Raw genomic sequence first — 16,995 nt, forward strand, 5'->3', positions numbered from 1 at the left:
CTAATGGTTTAAAAGATGTTTCCATGATGACACCACCACAGTAACCAGGAAAGGTTCAATTGTGGGTTTCCCTAAAAGCCTCTTAATGCTAAGAACAGCTTAACTAGGAGAGAGAGTGTTCATTGTGCTGCTTGCTCTACCATTTAACGATGATCTCTGTGCTCCGATGCTTTTGGGAAACTCGGCACAGTTTGGCGCCTTTATTCTTGAATGTACCCAAAAAAGAGAACTGACAGTCTCCTACAGTGGTGCTTGAAAGTTTGTGAAACCTTTAGAATTTTCTATATTTCTGCATAAATATGACCTAAAACATCATCAGATTTTCACACAAGTCCTAAAAGTAGATAAAGAGAACCCAGTTAAACAAATGAGACAAAAATATTACACTTGGCCTCTTATTTATTGAGGAAAATGATCCAATATTACATATCTGTGAGTGGCAAAAGTATGTGAATCTCTACGATTCGCAGTTAATTTGAAGGTGAAATTTGAGTCAGGTGTTTTCAGTCAATGGGATGACAATCAGGTGTGAGTGGGCACCCTGTTTTATTTAAAGAACAGGGATCTATCAAAGTCTGATCTTCACAACACATGTTTGTGGAAGTGTATCATGGCACGAACAAAGGAGATTTCTGAGGATCTCAGAAAAAGCGTTGTTGATGCTCACCAGGCTGGAAAAGGTTACAAAACCATCTCTAAAGAGTTTGGACTCCACCAATCCACAGTCAGACAGATTGTGTACAAATGGAGGAAATTCAAGATCATTGTTACCCTCCCCAGGAGTGGTCGACCAACAAAGATCACTCCAGGAGCAAGGCGTGTAATAGTTGACGAGGTCACAAAGGACCCCAGGGTAACTTCTAAGCAACTGAAGGCCTCTCTCACATTGACTAATGTTAATGTTCATGAGTCCACCATCAGGAGAACACTGAACAACAATGGTGTGCATGGCAGGGTTGCAAGGAGAAAGCCACTGCTCTCCAAAAAGAACATTGCTGCTCGTCTGCAGTTTGCTAAAGATCACGTGGACAAGCCAGAAGGCTATTGGAAAAATGTTTTGTGGATGGATGAGACCAAAATAGAGCTTTTTGGTTTAAATGAGAAGCGTTATGTTTGGAGAAAGGAAAACACTGCATTCCAGCATAAGAACCTTATCCCATCTGTGAAACATGGTGGTGGTAGTATCATGGTTTGGGCCTGTTTTGCTGCATCTGGGCCAGGACGGCTTGCCATCATTGATGGAACAATGAATTCTGAATTATACCAACAAATTCTAAAGGAAAATGTCAGGACATCTGTCCATGAACTGAATCTCAAGAGAAGGTGGGTCATGCAGCAAGACAACGACCCTAAGCACACAAGTCGTTCTGCCAAAGAATGGTTAAAGAAGAATAAAGTTAATGTTTTGGAATTGCCAAGTCAAAGTCCTGACCTTAATCCAATGGAAATGTTGTGGAAGGACCTGAAGTGAGCAGTTCGTGTGAGGAAACCCACCAACATCCCAGAGTTGAAGCTGTTCTGTACGGAGGAACGGGCTAAAATTCCTCCAAGCCGGTGTGCAGGACTGATCAACAGTTACCACAAACATTTAGTTGCAGTTATTGCTGCACCAGATACTGAAAGCAAAGGTTCACATACTTTTGCCACTCACAGATATGTAATATTGGATCATTTTCCTCAATAAATAAATTACCAAGTATAATATTTTTGTCTCATTTGTTTAACTGGGTTCTCTTTATCTACTTTTAGGACTTGTGTGAAAATCTGATGATGTTTTAGGTCATATTTATGCAGAAATGTAGAAAATTCTAAAGGGTTCACAAACTTTCAAGCACCACTGTGAACCACACTAACCTATTGCAGTGCATTGTTGGATTTCATGAGCCTATAACACACTGTCCATGACACATTTGGACTAGAAAGTGGCAAGACTACCAAATTAGTGCACGATATTAGTGAATATGTTGGTTAAATAAATACTGGAAAGCTTCTGAAACAACCAAAAAGCCAGCTAGCTAGCTAAATAAATAAGGCGCGCGCAGTTTGAACTAGTGGCTTGGCCAATCAGGAAAGAGCTTTCAGTTTAAATAAGGGCGGGACTTAAAAACTTGGAGACGGCTGATTAAAAAAAAAGAAAAAAAAGAAAATTATATTAAATAGTCGGTGAGCTTAAACTTGGAGATATTAGAGAACATACCAGCAATTTAATGTTAATCCGTTTAAATACAACTAGTATTTGCTATTATAATTAGCTGAGAGTTTTCTATATTTTTTAAAACTATGCTAACTATTAAAATATATATTATGGCTAATAATATCGGAAATAATATAATGCGTTAATTTTTTCAAAAAAAATTACGATTATTTTGAAGAGTGTAATTTGAATTGAACCAAGACACAGCCCTCCTTACTGCTTTGCTAGCAGCGTGAACTGGCGCTACTACACGTCATCTTTACGCGTCCAAACTGTTTACGTAAATAGCTGTGCGACACCAAGGTTGAATTTCAAAAAGCCCCTAATTCCCTATGTAAGCGCACTTTGTAGGGTATACAATTATAATAATCCTGTATCATCAGTAGGGATTAATAGTGTGATTTGAAATTCAGCCCGTGAGTGAATGTCTTTGAGCGCGTTCACCTGAAAACACAAACCCGTTTGAGTTAATTGGTTTGTTTTTATTTGTGTCTCATATCGTGTTAAATTTCTTTGCATTCTTTATCGGCCAATAATTGATTCCTCAGTTAAAATAAAATAAAATAATGGATTTCAAATCCTATTTTTGTTGGTGGAGGAGGTGAATGCAAGTCAAACAAGGAAGACATTTTTTTCTGGAAAAATAGTAAGTGATCATAGAGATTGTGACAGCAACAAGAACAACAACAATAATAATAATAATAATAATAACATAATGTTATAATAGTAATAACCTTAATCCATGAAGGATAATCCACTTTTCATTTTGAGTAAAATGATTTACATAAAATATTAAAAATTAGACAAAGAATAAAGCAATCAACAATCATAAACAATGCATTAAAAAAAGCAAAACAAGGAATCATGGCTAAGATAAATGATAAACCATGTTAGTACAACAATGAATAAGTAACAACACTGAGAAAGCAGTGCATAATTAATAAATCAATTAATGATGCAATTAGATCAGCTTTTTGAGAAAAACAAATAAACAAACAAACCCAAAATCCCACAGTGTAAATCCGGTTGTGCTTTTAACTGAGATATAATTCATGTCCTTTGTTTATAAAGCAGGATCTGGATGTGCTGACAGATTGTGGTGTGGAATTTGTGTCATCATCATCATGGATTCTGTATCAGATCAAACTCCAAAGGGTTCGAATTCGAAACGCTCCCCAAAGAAATCCCCACAGAGCTCTGGCAAGGTAAGAAGTGCTCATTGTTTTCTTTAATATTAAACTGTCTTCTTATGTGAATTACTTGCGGAACAGTTTTCACTGTGTTCAGAGTTGATTACTGTCGTAGAAACAGCTCGTATTTTGCACTGCAACTGGATGTCACAAAATTTTCTTCAGCTGAACACAGATAAAAACAGAAGTAATTCTATTTGGAAAAAAAGATGAAAGACTCAGGATTACCACTATTCTTGACACAAAGGGGATTAAAACAAAAGAAATGGTTAAAAATCTTGTTTTCATTGACCGCGAGCTAAACTTTGACAGTCACATGAAAGCAATCACTAAAACGGCATTTTATCACCTAAAGAACATTTCCAAACTAAGAGGACTTATGTCAAAAAATGATCTGGAAAAACTTATCCATGCCTTCATCTCTAGTAGGGTTGATTACTGCAATGGCCTTTTCACAGGCCTGCCAAAAAAGACCATCAAACAACTTCAGCTGGTTCAAAATGCAGCGGCTAGGGTTCTCACACGAACAAAAAGAACAGAACACATTACTCCAATTCTAAGGTCCCTTCACTGGCTTCCAGTAAGCTACAGAATTGACTTTAAAGCATTGCTGCTGGTGTACAAATCTCTAAATGGTACAGGGCCCAATTACCTCTCTGATATGTTGCAGCGGCCTAACCCAATCAGATCTACCAGATCGCAGCAGCAAAATTTACTGGTAAAATCTGTTGTTAAAACAAAGTGTGGTGAAGCAGCTTTTAGCTACTATGCAGTGCAGCTATGGAACCAACTGCCAGAGGACATCAAAAATGGTCCTGCTGTTGGCAGCTTCAAATCTAGACTAAAGACCAAGCTGTTCTCAGATGCTTTCTGCTAAATTATTAATATTACCATCTCTACATGTTTTAAACTCTTTACTTTTACAGTCTCTGCATGTTTTAAATTTTACTTAACTTTTATTCTATTTTATTCTGCTGTTTTTTTAATTGAACTTTTATTTCATTATTATTTTATTTCTACTATTGTTTAATTCTTATTTTTCTTCCCCATTTATTTAATGTAATTTTATTTTCTATTGTTTACTGTTTTGCTGTAAAGCACATTGAACTGCCACTGTGTATGAAATATACACATATATATATATAAATAAACTTGCCTTGCCTTGCATTGTTTCAGAGGGTTCTGAAAAACATTCTGCTGAAGGTTTTTACCAGATTAATGTACATCAATAAGAGTGAAAATAATAATAATAATAATAATGATGTAGTATGTTTATTGCCTCTATTAGGTGAGAAACACAAAATTAAATACATAAAATCAGAACAATATACATAGAGAAACAGTTAGAAATAATAATCATAATATTCACGTAAAAAATTTTAAAATGGCATGAGCATCATATTAAGAACATTTCTGTCATATAGATCAGCCTTTCTCAATCTGGCTTCGTTAGGGGTGCCGTCAAAAAATTATATATTCTAACATTGAAATAAATAAAATGAATTAAAATTCCAAAAAACGATAGTTACTGTACACTTATGCAGATCATTGCCACTTCATGCATCATCGAAATTTGTCTCACGGCCCCCTTTCCCATGTCACAACGTCACTGCCGGGGTCAGCATTTTATATGGGGGTGCCTTGAGAATTTGCATACTTCTGAAGGGTGCCGTGACTGAAAAAAGGTTGAGAAACGCTGATATAGATCATGACTTAGCGATAACTGGCGAACAGAATCAACCAGGCCATCATCTCTGGTAAAATATTTCAGGGTGCGTTGGCAATATCGTGTATAATTATCATCAAAAATATGCTTAATAAGAGATGTTCCATGGTTACAACATATTTGACTAGCTCGTGCAACTAGGTTGTCTTGACTAGACGATTTATCACATGATTTTTGGCCAAGTAAAAAAAATAAAACTAAATTATTTTTATGTGTGTGTATATAAAAGGATCTGGCTCTAGAATGAGTGCCTAATACATTTCGTAACAATTGTAAATAACCAGTGCGCAATGTAGTCTCAATCCTATGAGCTCCTGTAGCATTCAACAGGGGGCCGTTTCAGCAAAACTTAAGTGGGGTTTACATTAGACCGTATCAGCGGATCATTAGATTAATGTTTTTAAAACGATTAGTGTGCACACAGCAACGCCAATACACGATTCGCGTGCACACAGCAACGCCAATACACGGATACGCTCGGCTCCGCAGGCATCCTGCGCTCCAAATCACTCCGCCCTGAACAGCGAGTGCCCTCTGGAGGGTGCGCACTCCGGCCCTGCGCAGCTCACAGAGCGCGTGAGTGGAGCGCACGAGCAGTGATTTGGGACTGAGCCGCTGTGTGTGTGATCTCAGTGCATATCGGGCATGCGCGTCACTTACCACTTGCAAGTGGAAGGATGGCAAGCCTAAAGACAATCATAACTACACAATGGGCAGTATTTGCATCAGTATTTGCAGTATTTTCATACTTTTATACTCTTTAATGAAAGGTGATACAAGGCGGAAGTCCGCGCCGTTTTTCAGCAGTCGCGTCACATGACCAACGCCAGCGAATCAGGAAGGTGGATGTCACAGTGACGTTGTCCAATGACGACGCCAGCTAGAGCTCAGCACAGCGTATCCGCGTATTCTCAATGTTTACACAGCACCGGACCAGACACGATCTGGATTGAATACGTGGACCCTGGCGGATTCCCGTTTCCCGGCGTTTCCAGGCGTTTTAATGTAAATGGACAGTGCATCCGCAAAGAAAACGAGACAGATACAGTCTAATGTAAACTTGGCCTTACAGTATGAACACTGATTGCAGCCTTGATCACCTTCGCTTGGATTTGCTTTAAGTTAGCCAACAAGGATTTTATCATGCTAACACAGTGTATACTGTATATAAGTACCGCTCTAATCGCTGTGTTCCAGACAAAACTGACAGTTTCAGCATCAGATCCACGTGTACAGTACGTAATCCTACGCCTTGCAACGAGAAATGCATTCCTATAAACCTTCACTCGGTTATCTACATGCAGTGATTTCTGATTACTACACAGTGTCATACCAAGATACTTTATACTAGGCCATCCTTAAAAAAAAAATCCGTTTCCTGTCCACGGGGTGAGCAAAAAATTTTCAGTCGGGAGGGAGGGATTTATTTTTTTTATTTTTTTTTATATATATATATGGATGGATAAGAAATCGCAATGCTGTGTTTGCTTTTTCTTTCAGTACTTTTTTATTACAAAAGCAGACACATTTAATAAAATATGACAGTTTAATCAACTGAAACTTGTACAAAAACTTTAAGTTAGCATTTTAAATGCTGACTGCAACATTTGCAAAACTTTCACAAAGGTACTTAAAATGTCCGACACACGGACTTTTTGTAGTTCTAAATCGAGCGTTAGGCCGAGTTCGGATGAAATTACACTATTAAAATGATCACTGAATGATTTGTTTTTCTGAATCTTTACTATTTTGTTGTTCGCTAGAATACCATTTTGCGATTTCACACTTAAGCAAATGTTTGAAAACTTCGGATCTCCTTCCTTCATGGTGGCTGCCATTTTTTTGTGCCGCATGGCGCATGCGCAGAGCTGATTCAGTTCAGAGTGCGCGCGCACTCGGCGGAGGCAGTAGTGTGTCGGAGGGAACAGAAGCAGAGATAACGCTTACTTTGTCTCCGGTAAACCAGTCTTCTCTCGTTCAATTGCGTGCTGGCATCAAAAGACACCGTTGGTTGTAAATGAAACCAAACTGAGTGGTTGGAGTGTATTTTCATACACAAATGGAGAAATGTTCGCTGAGTGTGTAATTGTGTAGCCCCACTGCAGACCGTTGTCGTTGTTAATTCATAGCATGCTCAGCTGCGTGAATGTGTCATGCACCGAAAATAAGAGATTTACAAGCCAGGAACGCCTCATGATGCAATACGCAAGAAAAGAAAGATGATTTACTGCCATTTTACTTTGTATTTGAGTAAAGTGAATAAATAAATGGTCTGTGGAAAATACATTTAATCCTGGGAACTGCGTGCACAGGAGTTTATTTTGTGTTTACTCCTCCTCCTCCCCCCCTGGCTACTTATTTGTCATGGCTGGCTAGTATGAGCCTTAGTGGAAAGCCCTGGGAATGCGTAAATGTCAAGTTCGATTTTAGATTTACGAACCCGAAAAAAATGTCGAAAAACTGGCGTTAAAAAAAAATTTCAACCGCACAAACGGCACTCACCTGGCCGGTGGACCGGAAACAGAACATTTTTTTAATAATGGCCTTATCATTATTCAGGTACCAAAGTCAGTGTCTATTCAGAGAGACTCTTTCATAAATCTTCCCGTCATTGCCGACATGATGATTGCAGTCTGAGCTCATTTATCTGTACAAATATTTCAAAAGTTGCAGTTTGACACAGCTAATCGAGAGCCAGGGTTCAAATTCTAATCTGTGTGTTAATCTGCTGTGGCGTTTGTTTGTCATTAACTCGTGTCCTTATCTGTCAGCGGGAAAACCGCAAACGCAGCCAGAAACCAAGTCTCCAGGAGGCAAGAAATAAAGGAAGACGGGACCGAGGCAAAGCAGAAGAGGAGATGACCAACAAACTCAAAAACATGGTACAGATCTCTCTTGAGCTTGTTTTTTTTTTTTTTTTAATTATTATACCCCTGCTCCGAAGGAAAGAGGGAGGGAGGGAGGGTGTACTGGTTTACCTCTGTCTGTCTGTATCTCTGTCTGTCCGAAACACCCTTTTTCTCAGCAACCACAAATCATAGCCACTTGGTACCAAACTTCACCTTGGGGTTATATACCGTGTTTACCGTGTTCAGGTCTGTCACACATCGACTTCCTGTTTACCGACTGAATGTATTTACAAAACATATAGCGTGGGTTTACAAAATTTTCGTAACATTTTTCTCAACAACTACAAACCACAACTGCTTGATATTTGGTACTGAGCTTCAGCTTGGGGTTCTATACCGTCTTTACCGTTTTCAGGTCTGTCGCACATTGACTTCCTGTTTACCGACTGAATGTATTTGCGAAACATATAGCGTGGATTTTGACGCTATTTCAAGAAGCAGAATGCTATTTTCAGGGCTCGACATTAAGGACTGCCCGATTGCCCGGGGCAAGTGAAACATGCATTCGGGCAAGTGGGATATGTCCCCGACATGCCCGACTGGGCAATTTAGAATGAGCATGTATTACGAACTAGCACCACAGAAATTAGGCTTTTTGATCTTTTATTTCAGTTTCTAAAAGCGTCCCTCGCTACGTATCCGCCATTATGTCTTGGCTGTTTTCTTAGTCTCGGTTTCATTTACTGCTTTGCAAGTTATTTTATATCCCCCCGCTGTTGTAATATGGAACGCGTACTGTTTATAGACCCCTTGTGCATGACGTCACGCATCATGTGATAATTACAGCTGGGGTCAGACAGACACCGTCTTTCATGCAAGCAAGGCTTAATCTGTCTTCAATATGGTTAATTTCTGCGCTGTTTTTGCTTGTTCAAACAGAGAAATAGATAAAAGGCATTACCGTCTCCCTGCTCTCAAGAAAAATGTTAACAAATAGAAGCAAATGCTTCAAGCACAGCGAGGAAATGAGCTGTTAAAGAATACGAGGAGAGGAGCTCAGCCTGAAAACTCCAGAGAAATTCACGATTGTATTTACAACGTATTTTACAAAAACAGAAAGTCGGAAGTGAGGACGGAAGAGTTTGCTTAAGAATTTCGTTTTTTTCTGCTTGCATTCGAGTTAGCTCCTTCATGAAGGTGTTTGATTTTCTTACAGGTGAAGCCGCTTCCTTATTCGACACAGAAAACCCAGATTGGTTTCAAACAACTCAGACATAAAAAATGCAACAAGGAGCGACATGCGCGATAAATCCTGAAAGAACAGAACAGATTAAGAGCAGAGAGAGCTGGAGCTCTGTTTCTGTTATCAGAGGAACACAGTCCTGTGGAAAATATTTATATATCTTTTTTGTTACATCATTCACTTCTAGGTTTATTTAAAAAAAACAAAAACACGCTGCGTCATGACAGACCGGCTGCACTGATTCAGTTACAGGTTGCCAGTAGTCCGGGAGCCATGGGGTCGGACCCGGAATTTTTGGTTAAAGTTTTTTTTTTTTGCTTTATCTTATAGATTTGAGGTAGCTCTTCAAGATTTAAGAGGGTGCCCGGTGATATCCCTTGGGCAATTTAATATATTAACCCTTTAATGCCCTATATGCCCAAATAATGGAAGAAAATACAAAAAAAATAATATCAGTGTAAATACTGATATTAAATGCACCAAGTTGGCTGTATCTGATAGGTATTCACATTTTTCTCTATATTTGTCATTCAAATACATCAAATGTGGATTAATTAACCCTTTCATAACTTTTCCAAATTAGCGATTTTTATACAAGTATTACATAAACTCTACAGTTAATACAAAATAATGATCAATATCTATGTAAGAACTATACAGCATGCAAAAGAACTATATACAGCATGCACACACACACAAATGACCAATAACTATGTAGAAGAACTATATACAGCATGCATACACTCACACCAATGATCCACTATGTAAACGAACTATATACAGCATGTATACACTCACACCAGTGATCCACTATGTAAAAGAACTACAGCATGCAATAGAACTATATACAGCATGCATACACTCACACCAGTGATCCACTATGTAAAAGAACTACTGTATATACAGCATGAAATAGAAATATATACAGCATGCATATACATTCACACCAGTGATCCACTATGTAAAAGAACTATATACAGCATGCAATATAACTATATACAGCATGCATATACACTCACACCAGTGATCCACTATGTAAAACTACAGTATGCAATATATCAAGCATGCAAAATGGCATATACAGCATGCGCACACACACACAAGAATAGCAAAAGATACTGATTTTCAATTAACCAAATTGGCTGTACAGTATTCACGCTTTACTGTCATTCAAATTAGTCAAACGTGTAATTGACCCTTTCATAAATTTGCAAAATTAACAATTTTGATACAAGAACTACAGTACATAAAGCATGTACGTGCATGCATGCATGCACACGCACACACATACGCATGCACACACACTAATGAGCAATAATTATGTAAAATAATTACATACAGTATGCAAACACACACACAAAACACAAAAACTATTTAAGGAAAGAACTAAGAGTTCAGATGAAAAAAAAAAACCCTCTAAACCCTTTGCCATTGCTTAGTGTCTGTAAAAATAAGCTTATGTACTGGATGCCAGCTAGTACAGAGGAGAATGTTAAGTAAACCTTACTCCCCAACGTTTTAAAAGTCGTGCTAGTCAGTGGAAGAGCAGTGTGGTTTGGAGTGGGGGTGAATCGGGGACAATGCCCTGAATTTTACTAGGGAACCAGGAACATTACTATTTCAACAGTCAATATCGTAAAAATAAGCAATCTATTAGCTTAATGTATTAGCTTAAGGAAACCTTACTGCCCAACGTTTTAAAAGTCGTGCTAGTCAGTGGACTGGCTAGTGCACATGACTCTCAGTCCACAAGCAGTGTGGTTTGGAGTGGGGGTGAGGGTAAGGTTAACAGACTTTTGAGATGATAATCGGGGACAATGCCCTGAATTTTACTAGGGAACCAGGGACATTACTATTTCAACAGTCAATATCGTTAAAATAAGCAATCTATTAGCTTAATGTATTAGCTTAAAAAATCAGTGACTAGCATTTACTAGGTGAGAGTTGGGTGTGCTAGCCAGTGTTGTGAAACTATGGGTCTAGTTCACTGGTGAGCAGTGAGTACATGTCACTGCTCTTTCATGATTACAGTCAAATAGTTTCTCTGCTTAGCTTATGCGTGCTGTGATCTTTTGGGGGCAGTGTGATTGACAGAGTTAGCAAGATAGCTACACAAGTTGGCTTGAATTAGCTAATTGTGTCCCTCATATTCCCCTGCAGAAGTAAACACAAGGATGCCAATGGAGTGTATGCCTAATAATTTAAGGCTCGCATTAACAACCAAAGTAATAGAGTAATAAAGGGCTTTTTGGTATAAGCCCCGCCCCCAATTGCATGGCCACACCCCCAACCATGGCTGGAACCCCACCCCCAGGCCTTAAACTCATCCTATTATGTTAACAAACACAAAAATAAGTATGATATATAGACTTTGGTGAACATAAAGTGAAGAATGTCAAAATGTCAGAATTTAGGCTATGACTGCAGCACATCCAACAATAAAGGGCCAATATCCGGAATTGCCCAAGGGATATCACCGGGCGCCCTCTCTTATCTTAATGAGTAGACCTTGGACAACAACAAACAGCAAAAAAAAAAACTTTAACCGACGAAGCCAGGTTCAGCCAAATTTGGGCCTTTGGCTCCCGGACTACAGGTCTGTATAAACCACCCTCAACCTACACACTAAACAATACTTTTAAACTCAAACATTATCCTGTCTGTCATGACGCAGTGCGGGTTTTTTTTTCTTTAAACCTAGAGGTGGATGATATAACAAAAAAAAAAAAATTCTCAAACACACTGTACTGTTCAAAAGTCTTGGCACCCTATTGTTTTCTTCATACAAACTTTGTTATAGATTTCTACATTATCAAGTAATGAGCCTACAGTCTGAGAGAGTTCTACACCAACACACTGAACTTCACAACATCTGCATGCGTGTGAAATGGAAATAATTTGACTAAGGCAGGAAAAACTATTTTGGATAAAATTGTTATTGTCCATTACAAGTAACCAATAACCAAACTTAATAATAAACTCAATAACTTCAACTCAATGTGTGATCTTAATTTTATGTTGCAATTCACAACTATTCTATGGTTTTCTGAAAAAAAAGTACTCGCAAAATAGAGGGCAAGTGATACTATTGGGGGGTCGAGTGGACATGAACCCCCACTTGCCCCAAAAGTTAATGTCGAGCCCTGAAATTTCAAAATGACAGTTTATCAGGATGCTGTTTGAAATCCCTGGAGAGAGACACTGCTCTTTACTTACTTGTTGAAGTCATCATTCATAATAAGTGTTCTATTCCTTCGATTGCTTGCATTCTGATATAAGCGAGAGCGGAGGGGTACGTAAGTGAGCAGTAGCTCACAGCTGATTTTGTTATTTTTTTAGATTTTTATTTCTCCTTTGTGAACCATATTCTGGTCATCGGAGATCACATGAAAACTGAAGTGAAGTAAAATAGACGAGACTGGACCTTTTCTGAACGATTCGGTTTCTTTCCTTTCCTACTGTTTAGACTGAGTACCTTTATTAGACCTTCTGATTGACCTTCACTTCATTCCAGTTCATTCATATATGATATGATATATGATAAAATGTGTGTTTTGTTCACATCACTGATTATATCATACATTAGTCTCAGCTTTGTCCTGGAATGTTTAAGAGATCTCAGATTGTGTCTGTGATCTAATGTGTGGTTCATGTCGATGTGTTTGTAGGATTTGCTCGACAAGCCGAAGGCGACCGGAACAGGTCTGGTTTATTCCGATGCGTTTTCCCGTTATCACTGCCTGTGGGACTCCAGGTGACGCCAGCACTCGAGCTGACACTTTAATATTCACTGTAATGCACTAGAATGGATTGGAGCTGACATCGGGGTCTTTAATTATATTTATTCAGTTTCTTGCTTGAATGTGACTCTGAGTTTGTTCTTGATGAAATTCGTCATCCTTGTTGTTGTCCTTCCAGTCACCCCGAGTGTCCAGAGAGAGTGAGCGCTATCGTGGGGATGATGGAGACGGAGGGGCTGCTGTCTCGCTGCATGCAGGTGGAGGTGAGAAACATGGCTGCAGCTCACGTGTTGCTGATTGCGAGGGGCGACAGGATATTTACTGTGTGTTAATATTTATTGCGGTGTTGATATTCGAATATGAAGATGAAAATTGTGAGTGTTTTAACTTGCAATTATTTCACAACGCATCCAGATTCTTTAGATGAATTTGGCCTTTTTTTTTTTTTTTTACATTGGCACTTATTACAAAGCAAATGGATGTCCATGTGTGTGATTAGCATGAGAACAAAAAAAAACCTGAAATAAGTTATTAATAATAATAATGATGATAATTCCATTGTTTATATACACAGAAATTGTTAACAGTCAGGTGTAAAATATTTAATCTTGATGACCAAATTTATAGAAAGTCAAAACATTTTTTTTGAACAAGAAATATAGCAATATTCTTGACAAAATTTCCTCAATGTAGGATTTTTGAATGATGCAGCTCAGTGTTTTAGTGTTTAAGGCAAGGCAAGTTTATTTATATAGCACATTTCATACACAGTGGCAGTTCAATGTGCTTTACAGAGGTAAAGGCAAAACAGTAAACAATAGAAAATAAAATTACATAAAATAAAGGGGGAAGAAGAGAGAAAAATAAAAATAATATAAGAATTAAACAATACTAAAAATAATAAAATAAAATGAAGTAAAAGTTCAGTAAAAAACAGCAGAATAAAATGGAATAAAAGTTAAGTAAAGTTTAAAACATGCAAAGACTGTAAAAGTTAAGTAAAGTTTAAAACATGTAAAGATGACAATATTAATAATTTAGCAGAAAGCATCTGAGAACAGCTTGGTCTTTAGTCTAGATTTGAAGCTGCCAACAGCAGGAGCATTTTTGATGTCCTCTGGCAGTTGGTTCCATAGCTGTACTGCATAGTAGCTAAAAGCTGCTTCACCACACTTTGTTTTAACAACAGGTTTTACCAGTAAATTTTGCTGCTGCGATCTGGTAGATCTGATTGGGTTAGGCCGCCGCAACATATCAGAGAGGTAATTGGGCCCTGTACCATTTAGAGATTTGTACACCAGCAGCAATGCTTTAAAGTCAATTCTGTAGCTTACTGGAAGCCAGTGAAGGGACCTTAGAATTGGAGTAATGTGATATAATAAAAAGAAAATCACACGTTGGCTTGAAGATATGAAGTTTATCTTCTCGTGTTGAAAAACTCGCATTTTTCAGACGAAATCTGTCGCGGATCTGAGCGACATATTTAAATTAGCCTGGCTAACGCGACTTCAAAGCTCTCCGAGCATTTGGTCTGGCCAAGCTATTAAGCCAAACCGTTTCCCAGAGCCCGTGGTTGACCCGCCTCCCTGAAATGCCTCAGTTTGCTACTGGTCGAAGCCAGAAAAGGCTGTGACGAAGCTTAAACCAATCACATCACTCTTTCCTCTGACGTATGCGACGCGACGGGGCTAACTGGTAGATTAAACTCTTACCGAAGCCGGTCGGGAGCAAGGCGAAAACGTCCTTCCTTTCAATAAATACCTCCAGGGCTGCTCTTTGCTCCGTTTTCAATGAGAACTTCCCGTTGAATGCTTTCAATACAGCATCTACCGCTGTGTCAAAGGCTTGCCGCTGCTCCATGTTCGTGATGTGAATGAAGCGCTTCCGGCATAGATTCTGTAAACAATCTATGGCTTCCTGTCGCAGTTCTACTACGTCACTGCCTTGAACACGCCTCTACCCAGGGCCGTTGGAGATGCTCAAAGTTGATTGGTTCCCGATTTTTCGGGAGCTTGGAAATGCTGTAGATAGCCTGCCTGGCCAGACTAAGCTCGGAACAGGCCCTCGTGTTGCGTCACGCTTAGGATGGGCGGGCCCAGGCTATATTTAAATAATATTGGCTGGCTTTTTTCGTGGTCTATCAGATATATTCCATTCAGCTAGCATGATACTGAACAAGTCGAGGACGAGTAGCTGAATGGAATATATCTGATAGACCACAAAAAAAGCCAGCCAATGTTATTATTATTATTATTATTATTACACATTCCTTTTGGGTGTTCGACGCATCTTTCTCTTTCAAATCTTCTGGATTTAACGAAGCAAAACTGGCAGCCATGTTTGTTTACAAATTGTCCCAGTCGCTCACTCGCTAGCATGGAAGTTTTACATCTCCGGCGTGTGACGTCATATCGTTTTGACAACCATGCAATATCGTAAACCATATTCAACGCTCATTCTCCATTGGGTAGAGTGATGTAATACATGTAGGATAAGCGATATGCTAACAATATTGCATGCTTTCAAACCAAATGAATGAAACCCGCTAGAAGGGAATAGAACACGTTTTAAAAAAAAGTGTCCTGCATGTATAATAATTCCTGATATTTCACTCCGATGATGTCACTCCCAGTGTTTTCCCGCTAACTAGACGTGTGTTGTCAAAATGGCGAACTGGTTCAAAATGAAAATTATTTTGATTAACTTGTGGGTTTTTTTTTTTTTTTGGTGGATGTGTCCATGTAATATAAAGAACATTACACAGTGGTGCGAAGATATGAAGTTTATCTTCTCATGTTGAAAATATTTTACTCGTTCACTTTGCTCACTCGTGAAATATACATTCACCACTCGAAGATAAACTTCATATCTTCACGCAACTGTGTAATATCCTCTCTCTCTCTTAAATTTTGCATGAAAGGTTTATTTTCATTCGTTTCTTTGAGCATTGGCATAATCTAGGAGAAATATTTAATTATATTTAATGCAGGTTCACTCATTTAGTTTCCATATGTTATAAAACACATCATCGTCGTTACAGTGTGTAGCGGTGTAGTTATAGCATGCTGCTGTTTTCACCTGCATGTCAGAGTGATGGAAACCTGGGAGGCTGTGAGTTCATGTTCACTGACATCCCTTCAGTCCTTATTCGCTGTACAGTATGTGCTCTTTTCCCTGAACTGCTTCTGTTCCTGTTTCAGACCAGATCTGCCTCAGAGGGGGAGCTTTCTCTGATTCACACGTAAGTCTTTTGATCAGTAATCCTGCTGGAACGACTGTGTGTTTCGTGCGTCATGGTGATTTGTGCTGTTTGTGTGACAGGAAGGAATACATCGATCTCATGAGGTCCATGCAGAAGATGACTGAAGAGGAGCTGAAGTGTGTGTCTGATCGTTACGACTCCGTCTACCTGCATCCTGTAAGACCTGCCATGTGCATGTCTCTTATCCTGAGTGTGAGGGTGTGTTGGGGTTCATTTTGGTGTGTGTGTGTGTGTGTGTAGGAGTCTTTCTCATGTGCCTGTCTAGCCGCCGGCTCTGTCCTCCAGCTGGTCGACAAGGTGATGACATCGGAGCTTCGCAATGGCTTCGCTGTCTGCAGGTGACATTTTGACACGCGGGTTCCATCTTCAGTCGCATGCTTTACTTTTTTATTTCTTAAATTTTAATTTATAATTTGTATTTGTGTTTATTTGACTTAAATCCAGCTGTTGATCATGGCTGGTAGAGCTTTTCAGCTTTAAAGATCATTTAGTTTCAGTTTTAGTCCTTTGGTGAAAATAAACAATAATTTTACTCCAATTTCTATTTAATAATAATTCATCATTGTTTTGGATCATTGTTTTACAACCCCGATTCCAAAAAAGTTGGGACAAAGTACAAATTGTAAATAAAAACGAATGCAATGATGTGGAAGTTTCAAAATTCCATATTTTATTCAGAATAGAACATAGATGACATATCAAATGTTTAAACTGAGAAAATGTATCATTTAAAGAGAAAAATTAGGTGATTTTAAATTTCATGACAACAACACATCTCAAAAAAGTTGAGA

The 16,995-nt window shown here is 38.6% G+C and overlaps 1 protein-coding gene across 2 annotated transcripts in view; it reads left to right on the forward strand.

Annotated features, from left to right (window-relative positions):
- Window positions 1–2,609: 2,609 nt before the first annotated feature.
- hdac6 (histone deacetylase 6) overlaps window positions 2,610–16,995 on the forward strand; it is a 73,356-nt gene continuing 58,970 nt past the window's right edge. Inside the window, exons 1-8 of one of the 2 annotated variants that reach the window (XM_060932469.1) lie at window positions 2,610–2,840; window positions 3,266–3,399; window positions 7,882–7,992; window positions 12,871–12,956; window positions 13,121–13,205; window positions 16,143–16,183; window positions 16,264–16,360; window positions 16,445–16,542. In XM_060932469.1, coding sequence (XP_060788452.1) covers window positions 3,319–3,399; window positions 7,882–7,992; window positions 12,871–12,956; window positions 13,121–13,205; window positions 16,143–16,183; window positions 16,264–16,360; window positions 16,445–16,542 — 599 coding nt within the window. In that variant the 5' untranslated portion in view covers window positions 2,610–2,840; window positions 3,266–3,318. The remainder of the gene's footprint in view (window positions 2,841–3,265; window positions 3,400–7,881; window positions 7,993–12,870; window positions 12,957–13,120; window positions 13,206–16,142; window positions 16,184–16,263; window positions 16,361–16,444; window positions 16,543–16,995) is intronic. The other variant, XM_060932471.1, reaches the window with a different exon arrangement.

The sequence above is a fragment of the Neoarius graeffei genome, chromosome 10 (assembly GCF_027579695.1).
Source record: "Neoarius graeffei isolate fNeoGra1 chromosome 10, fNeoGra1.pri, whole genome shotgun sequence".
NCBI classification, from domain to species: domain Eukaryota; kingdom Metazoa; phylum Chordata; class Actinopteri; order Siluriformes; family Ariidae; genus Neoarius; species Neoarius graeffei.